Here is a 21,380-nt window from a genome sequence, read left to right on the forward strand (position 1 = left end):
AAATCTTCACTTTAGCTAAAAGCATTAGCATGTTACTCTGTTTTGCTGTGAAGGACTACGAAACTTCACTCGCCTGTCTGACTAACTTTCCTTTTTTTGGTAGAACTTATAAGGTAAATGGACTTCCATTTCTATAGCAAGTTTTTCCAGTCTACACATTCATACACTGCAAGGTGCCAACTGCTCATCAGGAGCAATTTGGGGTTCAGTATCTTGCTCAAGGATGCTTCGACACGCAGCTGGGGGAGCTGGAGATTTAAACCAGCGACCTTCTGATTGCTAGATGACCCACGCTATCTCCTGAGCTACAGCCGCCCCACAAGGTGTACCAAAGGTGAAACATGTAAGAATTGGCCGCCTGTCACATTCATCCTCCCAACAAAAGATAGCATAAGAGTAATCGCTAACTGCTTCTAGCTGTAGCTGCCGTTACTTAGCACATTTAGCAATACAGCTAGCGATCTGGACCGTGAGCTTGGAACACCAGGGGAGTGGTGCTGTTGTTTACCGGAAGGATGGGTGGGTTAGCCGGTTAGCATGCTAACTTCATGCTAACTAGATGTCTCTGCAACACCTAGTCCTCTTTAACATAATAGCAAAAGTGATGTTTCTTCACACCTTGCTGATAATTTTAGTTCATTTTTGAGTGTTTTGAACTAAAATTTGCACATACTGCAGCTTTAAGTGTTGTGAAACCAAAACAATGAGCTAAAAGATGCTAAAACGCTACATGGAGGTGAGGGGCGGGTTTGACATTGGAAATGACAGCTTATCCACTATGCATTTCACCTCCAGCATCCCTTTTAAAAAACATTGCTATTTAGACTCATCTAATCCATTGAGTGTCTCCCCTCCTTGCAGCCATGGATGTGAAGCCTATTTGTGCTGGCTTGTACAGTGACAGTCGTGAGTTGAATGGAGAGAGAGAGTGTGTACGTGTGAGTGTGTGTGTGTGTGTGTGAGTGTGTATGTGTGAAGAAGAGAGAGAAAGAGAGAGAGAGAGAGAGAGAGAGAGAGAGGTCCTCAGTTGCCTTAGCAGCAGCAGCTTCATTCCTTCACAGTCCGGTGCTGTGCGCGGTGCGTTCACGGGACTTCCCCTCGCCACTCCACGTTAATTAACCTGTCACAGCGCGCTTTTTCTCCAGGCTCCAGATTTGTAAAATTACCACACTCCAGTTTGGCCTTTCTCCAACTTTCCCAACGCCGCCCTCCCACTTCTCCTGCTGTTATGAAGAAAAAGACGAGTTGATTCTCGAGTTTTCATGTCATTTTACGCACAGTAGACGTCGCCAGAAGAGGAGGATGGCTCTGCAGGCGCTGAATGTGAGCGTGGTGGAGGTGTCAGCAGCGGGCTGCGTGGAGCAGGGGAACCTCAGCGTGGAAGTAAGCGACTACAACATCAGCTGCACGAACAGCTCCGTGATCTCCAGACCGAGCAACAAAGTCAGAGGTAGGATTTCCTCGTCTTCTTTTTGTGCACCGCGCTGCCTCTCATTGAGTAACCAAAACAAATGCGTTAAATGCTCCAGATGGCATTCCATCAGCCAGAAGGCAACATCTGGCTGCAAACATCTGGGCTTGAAAGAAAAAAAGGTGTTATACTTTATTGTGTTTTAGTTTACATCTGAAAATAAATATTCACTTCAAAATAAAAGCATCAACCTTCAAAAAGATGAGAAAGAGGAGTCAGCTCTCATTTCACCTGGATGATGTTGTTTCTCATTACAAGCTGCCACCTTTGATTGATCACCTCCATCCCTGGATGCACTCTTCCCCCCTAACCATCACTGATTTGCTCATTTTCACTTCCCACCTGATCACTGTGTTTACTATCGAATGATTTGCAATCAGGAGTTTTGTTTAAATCAAGCCCCTCATGCGGCCTCATTGTGTGCAATCCATCACAGAGCGAGCCCAATTTACTGCTGCTGCTCTCTCAGTCAATAACGCCACAATCAGCATGAGGAGCACATCAGTGTGGAGGCTACAGTTTTGATTCTGAATGTTTATTTTCCCCGGCTTATGATTCTCTAAATGCAGAGGAGATTAAACCCCACGCCAGGAGAAGAAGAGATAAGCCCCCCCCCCAGCTGTGTCTTGTACGAGGACACCAGTAGGAAAATAAGGGCTGATTGGGTAATAAGGTCTGGACGTGGGAGGAAGCAAGGACGTGCACAAGCCCGGGATAAAGTTGCTGGAGGAACAGGCACAAAGGGCGTAGGCTGGGTATCAAAAGGAAAAAATCAAAATCAAGTAAAATTACTCTAACAGCTGTAGTGAATTACGGGATGGAAAGGCTTGAAAATGCCCATGAAACCCTCTAAAACATTTTATAAGAGTTTTGTTTTCTAGTGCATATTCAATTCCTGGGCTTCATCAGTGAGTCAAACCACAGTCAGCATCACGTCCATTGAAATTCAACTGGCTGTACCAAAGCATTCACTTATCTGAAAGGTGAAATTTGAGGTACAGAATTTAAATGATAAAAATTGTCCCAGTATATATGAGGTTCTTCTTCCCAGTTCTTCCATGCTCAGGCAATTTTCAATGCAAAATGCTGTGGCCAGATCCATTTTAGATGAGGCGCAATCGCAAGACAGTGAGGGAGAGCATGCTGAGCACCAGGAGACACATCAGACATCCAGGTACATGTGAGGGTGGTGATGGCCGAGTGTGATGAATAGAATACCGACTCATAATCACCTTGATAGATCTCAGTGTTGAGCTGAAGACGCAAAATACACAAGTAACAAGAAACCACACCTGCAATAATGTGTCAGTCGTCTTTAAAGTCGCCTCCAGTCATTAATGTGTCTTTCTTCCTCTCTCCCTGAATGTTTGAGTTTCACTGTGTAGAATGATCTATGTGCAGAGCTGACACCAGAAGGCTGTTTTCACTTTCATCGCTCAAGGTGTACATTTTCTCTCTGATTGTAGGAGGCGGGCCTACAAGCACGATTTGTGACATCACAAATAGTTTGGAGGTCATTTTATATTATCATATTCCAACCCAGCTGCTAGGATAAATGTCGGACGTGTACATTTTTAGAAACCATGGATATGTTGAAACGTTAGGGTCAATTTTCTGCTTTATGTTGTGACAACCGGGCCTGGGGAGTAACGGAATACATGCATGCCGCATACTGTATGCCGGTAAAGCTACGGGAAAAAATGTTTTGTTGCCACAAACGCTGCTGGACATTTTCCCCGAGGTCTCCTTAAAAATATCCAGTGGTGTCACACTTACAAATGTTGAAACACAGTCTTGAACTGTGGTCACTGGCTTGGCAACCTTCTCTCCCGTCACTCGCCTCCATCCCCTTGCAGTATTTTAAGGATTTTAATGAGATGATTCGACTCTTTTCCGTGTCAGACACACATTAGAGCATGTTTATGTATGCCTTAATGCATGTGTGGAGCGGATCTTTAACATTTAAAACAATTAACAAGTTTGAAATTGATTTGTGGTTAGTTAAATAACCATATTTTACACCCTTCAGGTACATGATGATGTATGAGACATAAAACAGGGTACAAGGGGGGGTTCAGGTTCGTACAACAGCCCCTCAAAATGTCCATCCTGATCCCTTTTTTAATTTCTTTTTCTCCACATGCTGCTGCTGCAGTATCAAGAAATTTCAAATCTTCCCCCACTAAATAATTCACATCCATTCCTCCTTCCGTGCTGCATTACTTTTATTGACCTTATACAGGAGGCATGCTGTAACATCAGCAGCAGTATAGGTTTAACTACCCGGAGAGCAATCAAGTGCTGCTGGGCGTGTTCGGTGTTCGACCGAGAGAAAAGTCCTGCAGACAGATTGCTCATTCCCTCCCTCACACTTTCAAGGCGAGGCACACACATACACACAGACAAGTCTTCATTTTATTTACCTAAATCCTTAGTGGAGCTATTCCTCCTCCACTGTCTCCCTTAAGGCTGAGGGAGAGCAATGGAGCCTGATTATGCAGCTGTATTGTTGCTCTCAGATGTAATACTCCTGCGCCGGGACAGGAAATTAAAGCTCCAGCCCACCTTCCATTTGTGGAATTACCACTGTCCGATGCATTGAATTGGAGATTTTTTTCCTTCACTTGCAAAAGGACGGAGCTTCTGATAAGAAATACTGTGCTCTGGTTTGAATCTTTTGTTGATTTTATTGGAAAAATGTGCATAAATCACACATTTTGAGCAAAAAATCTAAACTTCTTCCTAAAACTTAAAGGTGCACTTTGTTGTTTTGGGGAAGAGAATTTAATTGGAAAAGAAAGATCTTCATTGCCTCATTTTTATGCCTAAACAAACTAAATAAACAAACTATCTTTGTTTTCATGACTGAATAAACTGAATAAACAAACTGACCTTAAAGGACAATACAATTTATACCGTTTAACTTTGTTTATATGTGGCGGACCCTGCCACCTTTCTAAATTCAAACAGTGTTCTTGGGATCATTTCTTCCTCTGAGAACAGCTTGTTTATTCAGTTATAGAAACAATAAATATTTTGAGTTTGTATGATTACCTCATTAATATTGTAAACCAACTATGTAGTGGTCCTTCAAACTTTTAAATATTGATATATTGAACTACAAACTAGGGCTGCAACCATCAAGTGTTTTCATTTTTGATGAATCTGCATATTAATCAGTCATCAAATGTCTTGTTTTTGTCTGACGCAGTGAAAAACCTTAAGATATTCATTTTTTACATCACACAAGATAAAGAAAAGCAGCAAATTTTCACAACAGAGAAGCTGAAACCAAGAAATGTTCGTCACTGTTCGCAGAAAAAATGACAAAAATGACTTATTGATCATTTAAAAAGTGGGTGATTACTTTTCTTTTGAATGACTACTTGTTTAAAAGTGTTTCAGTTCACAGTACACACAGTGTTTTAATTTCGCAGAAGCGGTGACAGCATATTTGTCCAAACAAGTCTAAGAAAGATGAGGAAATACATTTATGCATGTTTTGACACTGTGGGTTGGATCAGAGCAACGAGTACAAAACACTAAAGCAATAATTAGTGAAATGCTTAAATGAAACATTTCACTCATTATGTTTCAATACAAAAAGGACTGAGCTTCTGACGCAATGAAACACGTCTTTTACATTTGTTTTAACTTAGAGAATCATATAATTCTCAACATCTTTATAAAATGGACACTTGTTTTGATTGTTGACCCAATTATTTTCAGTACTGATGAATCTGTTGATTATTTTCTCAATTATTGCATACAAAAACCAGCAAATGTTGAAATGTCTGGCCCAACATTCCTGTGCTTGTGGTCCAAAATAAAACAACACTACTCTGATGCTCAGTCTGGACCACTAGCTGCACAGCTAACTCAGCTAAGTAGCTAACGGCCACTACAGTTAGTGGTTAATATTGTGATACGCTGCTCCTTGTTTGTTTTGAGTACGAATTCGACAGGTGGCCAATTATTACATATTGCACCTTTAACACGGAGAAGATTTAATAATTCATCAGTTGGTTTTCAAGGGCTGCAAACATTTCCTGACTAATGGGTGTAGATACTTGAATTTTAGACCTTTGTATATAATTTGGTTACACAGCTTTTAATGTATCTCTGAGCGACCTGAGACTGACGATCATATTTCAAACAATTACTTCGCAGTATAGGCCGCTCCATTACACTGCTGCCCCCTTGCCTGAGCTGTTCCTCTTTTGTTTTCACTCCAGATAGACTAGAGTTTTTCAGCCTCCGTTCAACTCCGTGGGTGCGGTGAAAGGGCAAAGATACTGTGTGAAGTGAAAGAAACAGGAGCATGCAGGTGATCCAGAAAACAACAGGAAATTATTTGGCTGCTGATTTTGGTCCATTCACCAGTAAAGGTAGCAATTAGAGCTGCAGCAGGGGCTGTGACACACAGCTCACGGAGGCAATCAATGGTACTATAAAACCGGAAGCGCTCCAATTTGTGTCAATAACCGCACCGCTTCTCGGAGTCATAACTCAGTCAATTATATACACACAGACGTGATTCACATATTTTTAGATTCAGGTTGACTTACATTATCTGAGTATAACATGATCTCAGATGTACACTGTAAATAAATGCTCATATACACGCTTAGAGATCTGAGGAAAAAAGTTGCTCCCAATTGACTGCAGAACTTGCCTTAGAATTATCATGTTTTTAAGTTTTCATCAGTGTCAATGTAATCCAGTGATGGCTGTCTGTAGATACATGGGTACATTGCAAACAGGAAGCACTAATAGCTAATTCGGCACACTTTGATTGTATCCTGCATGGCAATATACCATTATATCCTTTGGGATCTGTATTTATATGTTAATTCTGGAGACAGACTGTTTTCATCTTCATGTCGGCAGCTGAAGGAGCAGCTGTAAAACTCCCACAACACAAAAATGAAACGCTGTGTGACACACATCACATTACAGTTAATCACTGGAGAGCAGTTCAGCTCAGACAGGGGCCCCGGTTATGTGGAGCAACATCTGTAGCTGCACCTTGGCTCGGCCCCGGACACTCTCCGCTGATTCAAAGTGACATTTTGCTGAGCTCGGCCCGTCCTTTTGAGTTCTTGTGAGATAAGTTATCGTGAAGTGAATCTCATAAGCATAAAATGAACACTGGTTCAATTTTCAGAGAGGCCAAGCAGCGGCCTTGAGCTCCGGGTAAAATAGAAAAGACTTATTACTGCAGGGGAGCTCAGGAGTTTCTAATATCTAACCAATTTCAGCAACAAGGTGTGCTGTAGAAGAAATTAGCCTCTTTTTCCCTTTGGGTTTGTACACGGTGATGCAGACTGTCATAACATGATCGCGGTAATCAGAACAAATAATTGGAAAGGGTTGAAGCGACCTGGTGAGTCGGAACAAACACAACGCAGGCGCTGTGATAGTGTATAAACTATCCTCCATCCTGATAATGAGCTGCTGCCTCTGGTGCACAATCCCAGAGCCTAAAAAAACCTTCTGTGTTTTTAATAAAGAGAATCAATAAGAGATTATAGCCTTTTATCTCTTCAGTTCACTCCACAAAACGGTGCATATGCCGCAGAGTGTGACAACACACATAAAGATCCCATCAAACATGTGCGGCACTCACTCGACCATGCAACGGCATTGAGCTGTGATGCCCTCTGTCCGGACACCGGCTTGATTAACTCGCGGGGTTGGAGCTTTATGAGCTTATCTGGTGTCAGTTGGACTCAATTTCACTGTCGGTTAATCCTTAGTCATGTGACAAAGCAAAAACAGCCCTACTTTATAGGACTCCCTGTGCAACCGTACATAACAAGGAAGTTTAAAGGAGATTAATTATGCTCTATTCAGGTTCACAATTTTATTTTGGTTACTACTAGAATAGGTTTACATGCTCAAAAAGCACATGATACTGTCCATTGGTCCACTGTATTCCCCCTCTGAAATGCTCTGTTTTAGCCGTCTCTTCAAGGCCCCCACTGAATTATAAGTCTCCTCTGATTGGTCAGCTCACACACGCCTGAGCAAGCACCGCTAACAACAACAAAGCAGCTGTGCAGGGCTACTGATGAGGCGTTTCAGGAGCAGTGTTTTCTGTGGGAGAGAGGAGCTTCTGTTGACCTTTTTAACTTATAAACCTATAAAACACTGAAGGAAGGAAGAAACGTAAAATCATAATAAGTCTCTTAAATGATTATGAAACACATGCGCAGTAATTTTGTATTTTTACTCTGTGAAGTTTGATTCTCACAAAGTTCAGTCCTGAGAGAATTCAGTTAGTAATTGGATTGCATACGTGGCCCCTTTGGAAACACCGGTGCCTCGGTGCTGGCTCTGTTTACATAGTGATTTATGGGAATCAAGTGGCAAACAACTCGGCTGAATGTTTAATTCGATAAGGAAATCCCTTAAGATGCAGCACATCTAATAGCTACAAGGTGCTGGTTCCTGTGAGACTGTGAGGAAACTCCTGTTTAATCAATTTCCACAAGTTCTGGTCAGAATGGTTAATTTCATTACATTTAATGAGGAACTTAGTGGTCATTAAAACCTTCCTGTATTAATTATATTAGGAAGGCCCTAAGAGGTTTGTTTGGGGGGCTGTTTGCCGTGATTGACAGGTGTCTCAGCCCGTTAACACTGATTTTACTAATACTAGTTCTCTACTCATTGACACGATACTAGTAGAAAAGAAATGCTACTCAACACCTCTTTTGATACCACCAGAAAGGAAAAAAAGTCCAGAAACATTATTTTTTCCCCCTTGTCTTAATAAAAAACCTGCACACAGTGCTGGCACAGAAAGGTCACTGACCACAAACCAACACAATTTTTAATAATGTTGACATCCGTGCAGCCTTGTGTTTAATTCAGCACTTTTTCAGAACAGAAGTTACTTGAAACTTTAGATTCATCAGCAAGGGTGGTTGTTTAACAATGAAGACAACAACTCCCATGATCCCACACTCCTTCATAATGCCATCAAACTACGTCTTTTGTTTGATGAGACCCCTCGTGGCTGTGCATTTAATGCTCCTTTAATTTAGGAGACTGGACTTAATATGTGATAATATAGATATAGATATGATAATCGGTCGAACCATTGTTTACAGTACATACGTACATATACACAAACATCATACCATAGTAACTGGTGTGCACTCTCATTGGGAACATGGGAATTTAATTTACAGTGTGCAGCCGGCCTGGCAGTTGAACATTGGCAGGCATTTGGCTTTCTGTCATTGTGTTTGCAGAGACAGCAGAATGTATAGGGATTTACTGAATTTGTCACCCTTGGGAGAAGCTGCAGTGCAGCAAGTCTGCCTGTTTGTCTGCTGAACGCTTTACTTAAAATAGACGTGAGCTCACACCTACGGTCCATGTGCCATTGAGCTGATTGTTCCAGTGTCTTCCTCGGTTTCCTCAAATTCACAGCATCATGGCTCGTTTCTGTTCACGATTTCAAGTCAAAATGTTCACTTGAGAATCTTAAAACATGCTAATGAGCATGTTAATGAGGCAGAGAGAGGTTCATGTCTGACGAGGCCTCGGGGGTAATTCAGTATGTGCTGAGCTTGTTTCATACACTGCAAACAAGCTCTCTCCAACTTCCAGAAATTTCAAGTTAATGCAGGATCAATATGATTCTCTCACGGGATGGCACAGTGGAAACTAATTGAGTTTAATTGTGCTGACGGTTACAGTAACTCCCTTCATTACAGTGATAAAATGTGATACAGAGAACAGCTTCTGCAATTGCTGTCAAAACATCCAACATTCACTTTGTTCCGACCCGGTGATGCGATGTGGAGCTAAAAAATGGTCAATAGGGGAAATCTACAATGAGTTCACAACCCATACGATCCAGATATTTCAAAAAGCAAACTGGGATTTTGTCATAAAGCCAACATGTGAAGGTTTATCCTTTCAGACAGATCCTGACACGAGGTGAAATCAGTCCCGGCATCCTGATCCTTATCTTTTGATTGAATCTGTTAGGATACAAGACATGTGTTAACGTTCAAAGAGAGAGGCAGCCAGCGTCTAGATTAGCCATGACAAGCAACAGAAGAATGTCAGGAGTTGAAGACAGAGATATTAAGTGATCCGTGATGTAAGATAGTGATTTATTGTCAGTGTAGACACAAATCAGGCATTGGAAGCATTAGTCCACTCAGAGGAAACGTTTACACTGAGTATGTTTGTCGTGGTATATTCACAATTTGGAGTGTTTACTAGTAAAGACCGCAAAACGCAACCATTAATGGCTATAAGCAAACAGATGTTTATATGTAATAACCAGCAGGTCCTTGTGCTTGGGAAGCCTTTCAGAGAAAAATGAATCAATCTCAAAACACAGACTTTATTTCTGCCAATTTTTTTCATGTGCTGTGTAGCAGAGGAACACCATAGAAGGTAAATCACAGCGAAAGGGCACAGACGAGTTCATGAGACTTAGAGGACGACATTGAGGAATGCACTGAAGTTACTTTACCTAGATGCTTTTGTCCTTTATATGGGAAAATGTTGATGAGGCAGCAGAGAAGTCAATCACTGATAAATTAGTTTATCTCTTGATGACATTTTTCTCCTCGTGTCTCCGTCTCTGATTGAAGAGAGACTCTCTGTAATAACAATGAAAATGTGAGTTTCATTAAATTTGAAACGTCTCAACAGGAAAGTACTCCGGGAAATGTAATTACATCGGACTGATTTGTGTGATATAATAGCTGTCAGACAGATGTCAGTGATGATGTGTCTGCACATTAAATCAGCATTACGTTGACTTGTGAAGCCGGTGCATTTTCCTCCTCATGAAACAGCAATTTATAAAAAATACATTATTAATTAATCGTGTATCATTTACGTCTACTCGCTAACTTCCCTTCTTCTTCACTGCCGTCATTGTTGATGCATTGCCCACTATGTCGGCACATTACTGCCACCAACTGCTGATCAATGGAACAGCGTGAAACCAACAGCAGGGTGTGATTGCACAGGACAGGAGTGAACATAAACAAGCTTTGTCCATCTTTAAACTATATCACCTGACTTCCTGTCTGCTTTCCAGCCAATAAACTATAAAAAAAAAGGCAGACCACCAATCACTTTCCATGCACATGGATGTGTGTTCGAATACAGAAAATGATTTAAAAACTACAGGAAGTCAGAGAACTGGCTGAGATGGTTGCGGAGGCCGCCGAAGCGTCCCCTGCCATGTCGCTGCATCCTATTAGATGCAACAGGCGTCAATTTGATTTATTATCATTGACCAACTGTTGTATTGAATCGCTAACTGAGTATTTTATTTGCTTCCTGTTATCCCCAAAGGACATTTTTTTATTGGAAGTCCAACTGTGGATTTTGTATTCAGCACTGACTGTCTCCTTGGCTGTGGTCTGTGTCTGAGAGCATTTTCTAGTTAAGCTTCCAGCCTCGTAATCATTGTGGATTTCTCATGTTTTTTTTAGGAGTCTGATCGCACTGAGGTCTGCTGATAAAAATAACATTAATGTTATAAAATTATAAAACCAGTAATAGGCCAATTTATTTGAAAATCCAGCATCCACAGTTTCTGCTTAGAACATTCTGGCCCTTGGACAAATTTAGATGATGATGGCCCCTGGTTTGCATGCATTATGTAGAAGTACTGGATATTAAGTGCTTAAACAGAATTGATCGACGGTATATAAATATTACATGGTAAATCGTTCACCAGGCAAATGTTCACTGAATGTTAATTCATGTCCTTAGAGAAGAAGTTTGAGAAAACACTTAACTCAAGGTCCACTTCGGCGTTTGGTTGGACACAACAAGCAAATCAGAAAGGTCACCTTTTGCTCTGGTAATTTTGAATCAGTTGGAAAAAATGCTTAATAGATGAATCAGTGATTAAAGAAATTGTGTTATATTAGTCCTCGCTTGAATGGTACTCAAAAGGGTAAAAGCTGCCGATTCCCACACGTTCAAACCTCATTTCCTGCCTCATGTCTCCTGCTTCACAGGTTCATTTCCAAAAGGGCTTTCTGCTCTCTTGTAATTAGGAGTAACATCAGATTCAGACGGAGCTGACACTCATTTCTAACATTTCATCGTCTCACAGGAGCTCGGTGTGAAATACAGCCTCACGGCAAGGTTCTGATTGAAATAACTTTTTTTTTCATGACACCTCTAAGATTAATACCGCTCATTATCGATGATCTTTATAAGTATTCATTCATGTACTGAAATCTGGCTGTCAGTCATTCCTCAATATATGACAATGCTTTAAATGACTTGCTGCTAAAAAAAACTCGTGATAATCCTCTCTTGGAGACAAGTGGAGTGATGAAACTTCAATGATCCTTGAGGGGAAACATTATTACAGTTTGCATAGCGGCAGCCATTAAAGTACACAGTGCAATAAGACGAGGAGTTAAATAAAGAGACACAACACTAACATAGCCTCTCCCTGGCTCATGGCTGAAATGTTCCACATGAGCTCCTGCTGCATACAAACATCTCAAAGGTGAACGCGTATTATTATCTGTGCTGTATTTATAGATGCCTGTGGATTCGAACGCAGCTGTCACGCTCGAGGGAGTCAAAGAAACCGACGTGAATTGTCCTGCGGTCGTTAGGCTCCGGGGAGCCGGCGTGCCACTGGTGCTCAATGAATAGATAATTCAATTTTCACGTGGCTGGATTGCGAGAAATCAAACACAATAGAGCCAGCGGATGTTGCTTACGTTAACTTGACCATGGTGTCAATCTTCAGCTGATGAAACTGCTCTCGAAGCCATCAGCGGATTTTCTGATCAAAAGAATAATTCATATTTGCCTCTCAGGTGGCAGATGTGATTAACATGCATGCTGCAGTGTCCCGGGTTCAAGTCTACACCTCATCTACTTTTATCTCTGCTGTCTAGTTGCTCCACCGATTGCCCGATAAATGTGAAATGTTCCCTTTATATTGGCAGACTTCCTCACCGTTTTTAGATTCATTTAAAACAGGTTGCTGCTATTCTTTTCATAATGTTTGATGCAGCATGGGACTAATGCCAGAGAAAAGTGTTTAAAACAGTCAATAAAAAAATAAATCTATTTCTTGACTATATTTAATAAGAACAAGGCACATTAATCAACTTTACAGAAATTGTGCCAGCTGGCCAATAAACTGCAGTCCTTTGGCAACATGCCCTGAAAGCAATGAAGGGTAAGTAATATAATGATTAGATATCAAGACGATGACATTACAACAATAAAAGCATCATTTTCAACCTAGAGCACAAATCATGCTGAGTGACAGGAAGGAACACAACACAAGCAGAGCACAAAAAAGCATACTGTCAGTAACCACATTTGCATACATTAGCCATGCGGAGAAGCATTAAGCAAAGATATCATTAACAATCACTTGTATTAATCCTAATAAAATTGGAATAGAAATAGTTTGAAAGTTAGTAAAATGTGAATGTAATTCATTGAACATGCAAGACGTGTATTACAAAGTCAGACGTCACCACGGTGTTAGTAAAATGCCAGTAAATATGACCATACATACCCAAACAATGCAGCGCAGACCAATTAGCAACAGGTATAGGGTGTTGGACAAGTTAGCAGAAAGCTAGCGAGATAATGATAATGATAGAAGATGGCAAATATATTTTTTGTAAACGCCAGCTTCGTTAGCTGGAAATGCTAACCTATAACTGAACTCAAACAAATTAGCTAAATATATGTGCTTGTTAATGTAACGTTAGCTAAATAACATCAACATTTGAACACAACAAATCAAAAACAGCCAATACCGCTAAGCTAACGGTAGCAAAACGTTAGCGAGTAACGCAATGTTTACCCAAAGGTTTTAGTAATTTATCAGTAACATTAATGAACTACTCAGGTCAAACAAATTAGCTACATATATCCGCTTGCCTGCTGTAACATTTGCTAAATAACAGAAACATTTCAACACGTCAATACAACCAATACTACCAAGCTAACGTTAACAGCAAAGAGTAGAAAACTGACTCACTAAGGCTGTTCGCTTAGCTTAGCTGTTTTATCTGTGTATATGTATCTGCATGTCAAATGTAACGTTAGCTAAATAACGGTAACATTTCAACACAACACATCAAAAACGACCAATACCGCTTAGCTGACTTCATTCACTAAGGTGGTTAGCTTAGCTTAGCATAAAGACTGAAAACAGGGGGAAACAGCTAGCCTGGCTAATCAACATAACAGCACCTTTGGAGCTAATTAGATGTGCTAATTTAACAAATTATTATTCTAACATTGTTGACAACAGAGAGGAGCATGTACAGGCATGTACTTGCTGTAATACATTGATTAATTAGTATGATTTCTGATATGCTTTTTATTTTGAAGGTGTTGAGATTTAGTCATCCCTCTGTGTGGGAGGACAGAATTAAATTATGAAAATGAAATGGCATTGACTCACTGTGGCCCAAAAAGCCCACATATAAACATTACCTACCTGAACATACAGCCCTGTTTGTGTCCCGGTTCCGCTCCTCATGACGAGTCTGCGTGCCTTCAAGGTGATGTGTGGGCTCGGCTGTGGACCTTTAGACTTGTCGCATGTCGCTGTCTCTAATCAGAGGACTCAGTCAGCGCAGCACATGGCCTGCCCCGACCTTGTCCTGTTAGATAGTCTCTCTCTCAGACAGACCCGCTGTGACAGGCCGGTGTGAGTGAAGAGAGCATCCCAAAAACCCTGCGGCTGGGCCGTCCTGCTCTCCCTGATGCTCAGCTGTATGGCAGCGCTGCGAGAGGGGAAACATAGGAAACACACTTATTTTCAGTTTCATTCTTAGTTTTCGTTCGTCCTTTGTAAATATTCTATTTTTTATATGCCTGTAGGGGCTCAGTGTGGTGGGGATCCTTTATGAAATGCTAAAAACCGTGTTAGATCTCGAATTTAAAGGCCTGGTTCTTGCCAATAATAAACTTGAACATTACATTAGTGTAATGCCAAGTAGACAACTTTAAATATTATGAACTTGAATGATATTAAATAGCTGCTATTTATAATTCCACATAGTCCTCCAGCAATTGTAGCCGTTTTGTGTCTTTAATTATCATTTTGTATCTGATTGTGGTTGTTAAACTTCTCTGTGAGGTTGTTTTGCATCTCTTTGTATTCATTTTGTGTCTCTTTAAAGTTTTTTTAGGTATTTTTTTGCATCTTATTATTGTTGTTTTATGTTGCTTCTTGGTTGTTATGGTCATTTTGTGTCTCTATGAAGATGTTTCATGTCATTTTACTCCTCTGTGTGGTTGTTTTGCATCTCTTTCTGGTTATCTTGACCAGGGGCTCATTGTCAGTGCCCCTTAACCTGCTCAGTCATCCCTTCATGCCAACAAGGTGTCACCCTCTGACTCCTGCAGGGCCTTGCCACCTCTGGCCACCCTCTGCCATAAACCTGTTTCTATGATTTGTATTTCATTCATTTAAAGGGTATAAACCTGAGAGAAAACACACGGTGCAAATACGGCTGCCATATTATAACTTCAATTATCTTTTTGCTTGTGGGGCGAGCAGGAAAATATTGACACTAGTGCAATTCAAAATGTTGATTACGAGAAGTTATCCTGTCTTGTAACACACTTTGGTGTTGTTAATGTGCCGTGGATTCTTATTTCCCAGGCGAACAACCTGTTACAGTCGGTTCTCTTCATGTATCAATGTTATTTAGTTTTCTCTGAATTTTTCCCTCTTATTTTATTATTTCATGAGTTATTCAATACGTTGGTCGCCCGAATGATTGCAGGGAAAAGCAAAATGCGTGGAGATGAAGAAATGTTCCCCATTTCAAAGTAGTTTTTGTTTTGTAAATCTGGTGGAAGTCTCTTGCCGACCAGCCAGTTCATTTACTGCAGTATATCTTCCTCTCCTGCCTCTTTTATTCGTTTTTCCGCTTCTTCTTCTTTGTTTATTGCTGTTCCCAGTAACATTAAACATGTGGTTGTTCCTCACGACCACAAGAACAAGTACCCACATGAGCACACTGAGAGGTTTTGATGAAAGAAGTTAATATTTTCTATTTAAGAAGACAGATTCATTCAGCGTATCCCATTAGTTCAAAGTAATTCACTTTCGCAGATGTGTTTCCTTCCTTTAATTGATCATCTGAACTTTGCAAAAACAGATCTTATAAATGATATCCTCCCTCTCCCTCTCTCTGTTAGAGATGTCTCTGTCGCTGCGCATCCTGCTCTACTCGCTCATCTTCCTGCTCAGCGTCTTCGGCAACCTGCTGATCATCGTGGTCCTGATCCTGAACAAGCGCATGCGGACCGTCACCAACTCCTTCCTGCTGTCGCTGGCGGTCAGCGACCTCATGATGGCCATCTTCTGCATGCCCTTCACCCTCATCCCCAACATCCTGGAGGACTTCATCTTCGGAGGCGCCATGTGCAAGACCGTCTCCTACTTTATGGGTGAGGATGAATCGTTTAATTAACTACATTTTACAACATGCTCCATTTCCTGTGTGTGTTTTTTTTAAATAAGGGACGCTGTGAAGAGTTTTTGTTACAAAACAGGGCTGTGATCTCTCCAGCTGGCAGAGCTGGTAATAATGGATGGCCTGGTACTGATCAATAAAACCCATTTTTATTAGGTCACTTATCTTTATAATCACGAGGCCCATTAATGCTACACATCACCTTTTCACTGGTGTAGTCCACATTTAAAGATAAGCTCTAGCATTAACATAAAACATATTTTTATGTACACCTCATGTTTTAAAGCAACAAGGAAATGCTCTGCACACATATGTTGTCTTATTACTTCCCGTCTACCCTAGGAAATGCACCTAATCCGGACCAGAGCATGGAAGGCCCTATTGGAATTGAAGGATTTATTATTTTTCCTCCTAAATAACATTTTTGAGGGGTTAAACATGCTCAAAAACTTATGAAACTTTGCACAAAATTCAATCATGGTGGAAATGTATGTATTTCATGGGTTTCAGCCATAGGTGTTGCAAAATGGCTCGCCAGCACTCCCTAAAATGCAGCCCAGGACTACTTCAACCTCCATGAATGACATTCGTGGTCATGACCTACACCTAAAGAGGAAGTCAGCCATTTTGATACCTTTGGACAGAGCCAGGCTAGCTGTTTACCCCGTTTCCTGTTTTTCTGAGCCAAGCTAAGATAAGTTAAGTAAGCGAGTTACCTTTGTACCAAAAATCATCTTTTAAACTGATATCTGTGGTGGATGTGCTGGTGTCAGGGCATAATTGTAGTCAGTTGCGTTGTGCTCACTTTGTTTTTAATATTTGATGGCAATACTGCTTAGAAGTTAAGTAATAGAAGAGGAAACAACAAGTTTGAACTGATTTGAATGTTGAGTTTGGGAGAAAAATACCAAAAGCCTCTTTTGCAAGCAATTATTTCTTCTTCATTTAATGTCTGAATGAAATGCAAATTGGAGCCGCATGAAACAGACACATTATTCTGACATCAACAGTAATCTGGCCTATTGTTGGAGCTGACAGCCATTCAGAAAATGTGCTCCAGCTTAAGAGGTAAGAAGAAAGTAAGTGAGATTCCTGCCTGAAAATTGCTCCATATCTAAGAAGTGCCTGTCTTTCAGAGAGGCTTTTCTCCGGCCTTCATTTCGCCTGTCAGAAGGTAACCATCGTGCTCAAAGTGCTCGAACAGTCACACATCTCCGGGAGTGTGACTTAGCGATGAGCTGGCTCCCATCAGGCCAGAGTCGAGGTGCCACGTGAGGCCCTGAGTCACACTGAGGCTCAGAAAGAAATCCAGATCTGCTGCAGTACACTTCAGTGTCTTCGCTTGACTTTGAGCTTTGAATGGGTTGAGAAAAGCTATTGAATAGTGAAGTCCACAATCCTATTATTGTCTCAGAAATGCAATGCAGCCTCTGTGAGAACAGGTTCGCTGAATCTCTTTTCAATTACTGGGCTCCCTTAGCTGTGATAAGGAGCCGCAGCTGCCTCGAACTTTGAATTCAAACTTTGAGTGACTGCTTTGTTTTATGCTCGTCACTTTAGTCAAGGTAAAGGCTGCTGCGGGGTTTAGCTGATAATGAATGATGAATCACTTAACCTCAGGAATGCTGACTGTGAATAATGAAGAGGATTTACTCCACAGCAAATGTGATAGATGTTACTTCCTAACTCTGCTACCTATATTTTATGCACAATAAATGCAATGAATGTCATTAGTGTAAGTTTGAATTTAAATGATTTGAATAGATGATTAAAGAGTTGTATTAGCGGTTATTCCGGCTAGTTAGCAGGCAAGTCAAATTATAGTGGATGATATGAGCTATCGATAGCTTCCTCCATTTTGGACTCTCCATTCCCTCAAAGGTCAGGGCTAACCCTCACCCACTGTCAAAGTTCACAAACTTAAAGGTGCAATATGTAAGTTTGTTAGTTAGCTTGTTAATTCGGTTAGCCATACAGCTAGCAGTCTGCGGCAGCTTCAACCAGGATTCTGTCTTTTTTCCCGCCTTTTTTTATTGCCATATTAGTTTCACCTGTCTCTTATTAGTCTTCCCTCCCTTGTGTATTATGTCTGTGTCTCTTTCCCCCTCTCTCTGTCAGTTTTTGTCTTCACGTCGGTCGCCTGGTCCCCTTTTATCCTTGTGTTTTTCTGGCATTTGTGCTCTTGGGTTCCTGCTTTTATCGCCTGCCTTGTCTTTTGTGGATTCAGCTTTTTCCTTAATAAAGCTCGCCTTTTGTTGCGTCTCCCTGCCCGCCTTAGTTTCTTGCATAGGGCTCCCCTTTTTGCCTGACCATAACACATTCACTGGAATCACTTTCATGCGACTTTGGTACGCTAGCAGCATGATTTAATGCATTGGTTCCTCATCAAATGCTCTTAAGGATTTAGCACGTTGTCTGGGGGTTGAGCAAGTTGATTCATCACCTATTTCATTAGCGAACAACCTTGTCCAGACAAACAAGAGACTCATGACAAAGAAATTGAGATCAGGAGAGTTATAATGTTGGCCAGCCGGCAGCCAGAGAGGGGACAGCCTGAGAAGATAAAACATAACATTAAGAAATTGAGGTACCGCCACTGTCGCCAGGATAAAATGTTAGCAATTAACGTTTCTGCAAACTTTGTTTGCATATTTCACATTCATACATGTCATAGGCTGTTCAAAACGTATCATAACACGTTCACATCACATGTTTATTACCTGACTTTTGGCATTTGTAAGTGACCCCACTGGATATTTTTGTATTGTACCCCGGGACAATTTGCAGCCGTCTTGTTGGCGACCAAAATATATTTATTTAAAGCCAAACCACGATGTTTTTCGAACCCTGACCAAGTGTTTTTTGTGCCTAAACCTAACCAGCCTATAATTGTGACAAGCGAGAAATAGAAAACTGAACCCAAAGAATCGTTTTAACTGTAAGTTTTAACTGATCTGTGGTTTACAGAAACTTACTTTACCAACATGTATTCCGGCAATTGTTGTAAAACTAGTATTTCTACCTTTGAAAAGTGTAGTACATGGGAATCAACAGAAGTGTGTGCAGTGGGCATATGACTTCCAGATGTCACACATCTGTGCCTGGACCATCACTCCAACAATAAGTACAGTCATTAAGAAGACAACTGGTGATGAGGGAACACAAATTCATTTTACTTCCTGACATGAAAATGGTCAAACTGAATGATTTGAAGCAAAATATCATTTAATCGTTCATCGACAAGCCTCAATCCAACCTCCTCCAAGTGTCAGATCTGAGCCTCACATGAGCGAACCTCCTCCATCGGCCAAAACCAATCAATACACAGGCTCACTGTGACCATCTTTACCCATTGATCCTGCGGCGGACCTGCTCGGCAAACTCATCCACCCTTTGCCAACTCATCCGTTAGCACGCGCCCATTAGGAATATAATACACCATCCGTCCTTCTATTCAGCCGTTCGTCCGTGCATCCATCCATCTGTAGCCCGATAATCATGTGAATCATCGCTACTGTACTGTTTCGCTGGCAGTTATGAGATCTATGTCTTAACAATCTGTGTGTGTGTGTGTGCTAGCAGTCTTAAATCACACTTATGCGTCCATGTTTATGTTGTTGTTGCTGGTCATATGATGTAATTACCAGCTCAGCCTGTCAGCTCCCCCCGAGGTGCAGTTTGCATAATGGATTAGAATTTGGGTTTTCACGGCTTAAAGCAACTTTCCCAGAACAGGCTGCGAGGGCACCTGTAACACATTTATTCCATTTGTATAAAGTTTGAACACCTTTTTGGCTTCTTTAGGGCAAAATTCAGCCGAACACTGAGAGAATTAGGTGGGGAATGTAAATTTCGTCTCCCAGGTTGAGGTGCGCTGAGAGACTCCAAACTTCCCTGATTCGCTCAAAAGCCAGTTATCAAGCTGTCTGTGCTGTGCTTGTTCTCCCGACTCGGGTTTAATGAACAAGAAAAAGGATTAGAGCTTCTTCTTTTCTTTTTTTCATCCTGAGAAGAGAAGATACGGCACAGAGGGAAAAGTGTGAGCATTTAGTTGGTTAGTCGGCTGGCAATTAGCTTGGCAGCACCTTGTCCAGAATCACCTCTCCTCAAACATTAGCCGCTCAGTACTAATGTTTGTGTCAGGGAGTGAAGCATCTACATGCACACCTGTCTGAAAATTAACTACGAGGCAATAACTGAGACACATGAGACGTGCGTATGATGAAGAATGTCCGCTCTAATTTTTCTCTCTAATATATGCCAGGGAAATGTAGCAACAACAGCACAGCCCTGCCTTCTAGAAATTACATTTATACACAACTATTTTCCAACAGCAATTGGGTTTTCTATTAACATAATGAGGGAATATTATTCATTCACTGGCTGATGTTATCAGTAAAAGGTTTACTGACATCTTTTTTTATTTGTTTTCTGCCAAAATAGGCAATCTTGCAGTGCATTATCCACTGGTAGTGACTACAGAATGATTGAACTTTTTATGGCTATGTTAAAGGTGCACTATGTAGTTTTGGGGAGGACATTTTAAGCAGAAGATTAAGCTAACGTAAACAAACTAAATAAACGAACTCTCTTTGTTTTCATGACTGAATAAACTGAATAAACAAACTGACCTTAAAGGAATTGCATATTGCTTTACTTTGTTTATATGTGGCGGACCCTGCCACCTTTCTAGCTTCAAACAGTGTTCTGGGGACCTTATTTTCCTCTGAGAACAGCTTGTTTATTCAGTAATGGAAAAGATAAATATTTCTGAGTTTGTATTATTACCTCTTTAATATTGTTAATATTATTCTTCTCCAAAACTACATAGTGCCCCTTTAAGTGCTTCCTAAACATAACCACAGACCAAAATTAAGATGCAAACCTTGAGTCCTGGTGTCACAGTCCTGTTGTCTGTATGCCTGCCATCCACCTGCGTCTCCACTGCGGTTCATAATAGGTACAGGGGCTTACTTAAACCAATCAGATCAGCAGGAGAAGAGCCCTACACCCTGCAGAGCGAAAACAGCTTTTCCATCAAGAAAAGCCCTTAGTGGCGTTCTTTGCTCTTCTCTCAAAGAAATATACTCTCTGGTTCTGATATGATTGATGCTGTGAGTGCTTACTGTAGGTCCGACGGGCCGCTGGCCAGAAAAAATGATGTTCGTGTGTGAACTCCTCAGAGAGAAGAAAGAGCGAGAGAACACAATTGGTGCTGGTGTATGGATACTGTAGAAAATGAGTGTTGAGACAGTTTGAAAAATTCTGAATTGATATGTATTGAAAAATCGGCTTTTATAGAAGCATCTACCGTGTCGTCTTAAAGCACATACAGTATTTACGCATGGGAGAGTAGGATCTATACAGTTGCTGCATTGTCTTTTAGTCACCAAGATTTCCTGTTTTGTTTCATTGCTCTTCTTTTGTGT

At 41.0% G+C, this 21,380-nt stretch overlaps 1 protein-coding gene across 1 annotated transcript in view; it reads left to right on the forward strand.

Moving 5' to 3' along the window:
- Positions 1 to 1,049: 1,049 nt before the first annotated feature.
- cckbra (cholecystokinin B receptor a) overlaps positions 1,050 to 21,380 on the forward strand; it is a 34,474-nt gene continuing 14,143 nt past the window's right edge. Inside the window, exons 1-2 of the mRNA XM_073462574.1 lie at positions 1,050 to 1,450; positions 15,674 to 15,925. Coding sequence (XP_073318675.1) covers positions 1,303 to 1,450; positions 15,674 to 15,925 — 400 coding nt within the window. The 5' untranslated portion in view covers positions 1,050 to 1,302. The remainder of the gene's footprint in view (positions 1,451 to 15,673; positions 15,926 to 21,380) is intronic.

Source organism: Pagrus major, chromosome 24 (assembly GCF_040436345.1).
Source record: "Pagrus major chromosome 24, Pma_NU_1.0".
In the NCBI taxonomy this organism is placed as follows: Eukaryota; Metazoa; Chordata; class Actinopteri; order Spariformes; family Sparidae; genus Pagrus; species Pagrus major.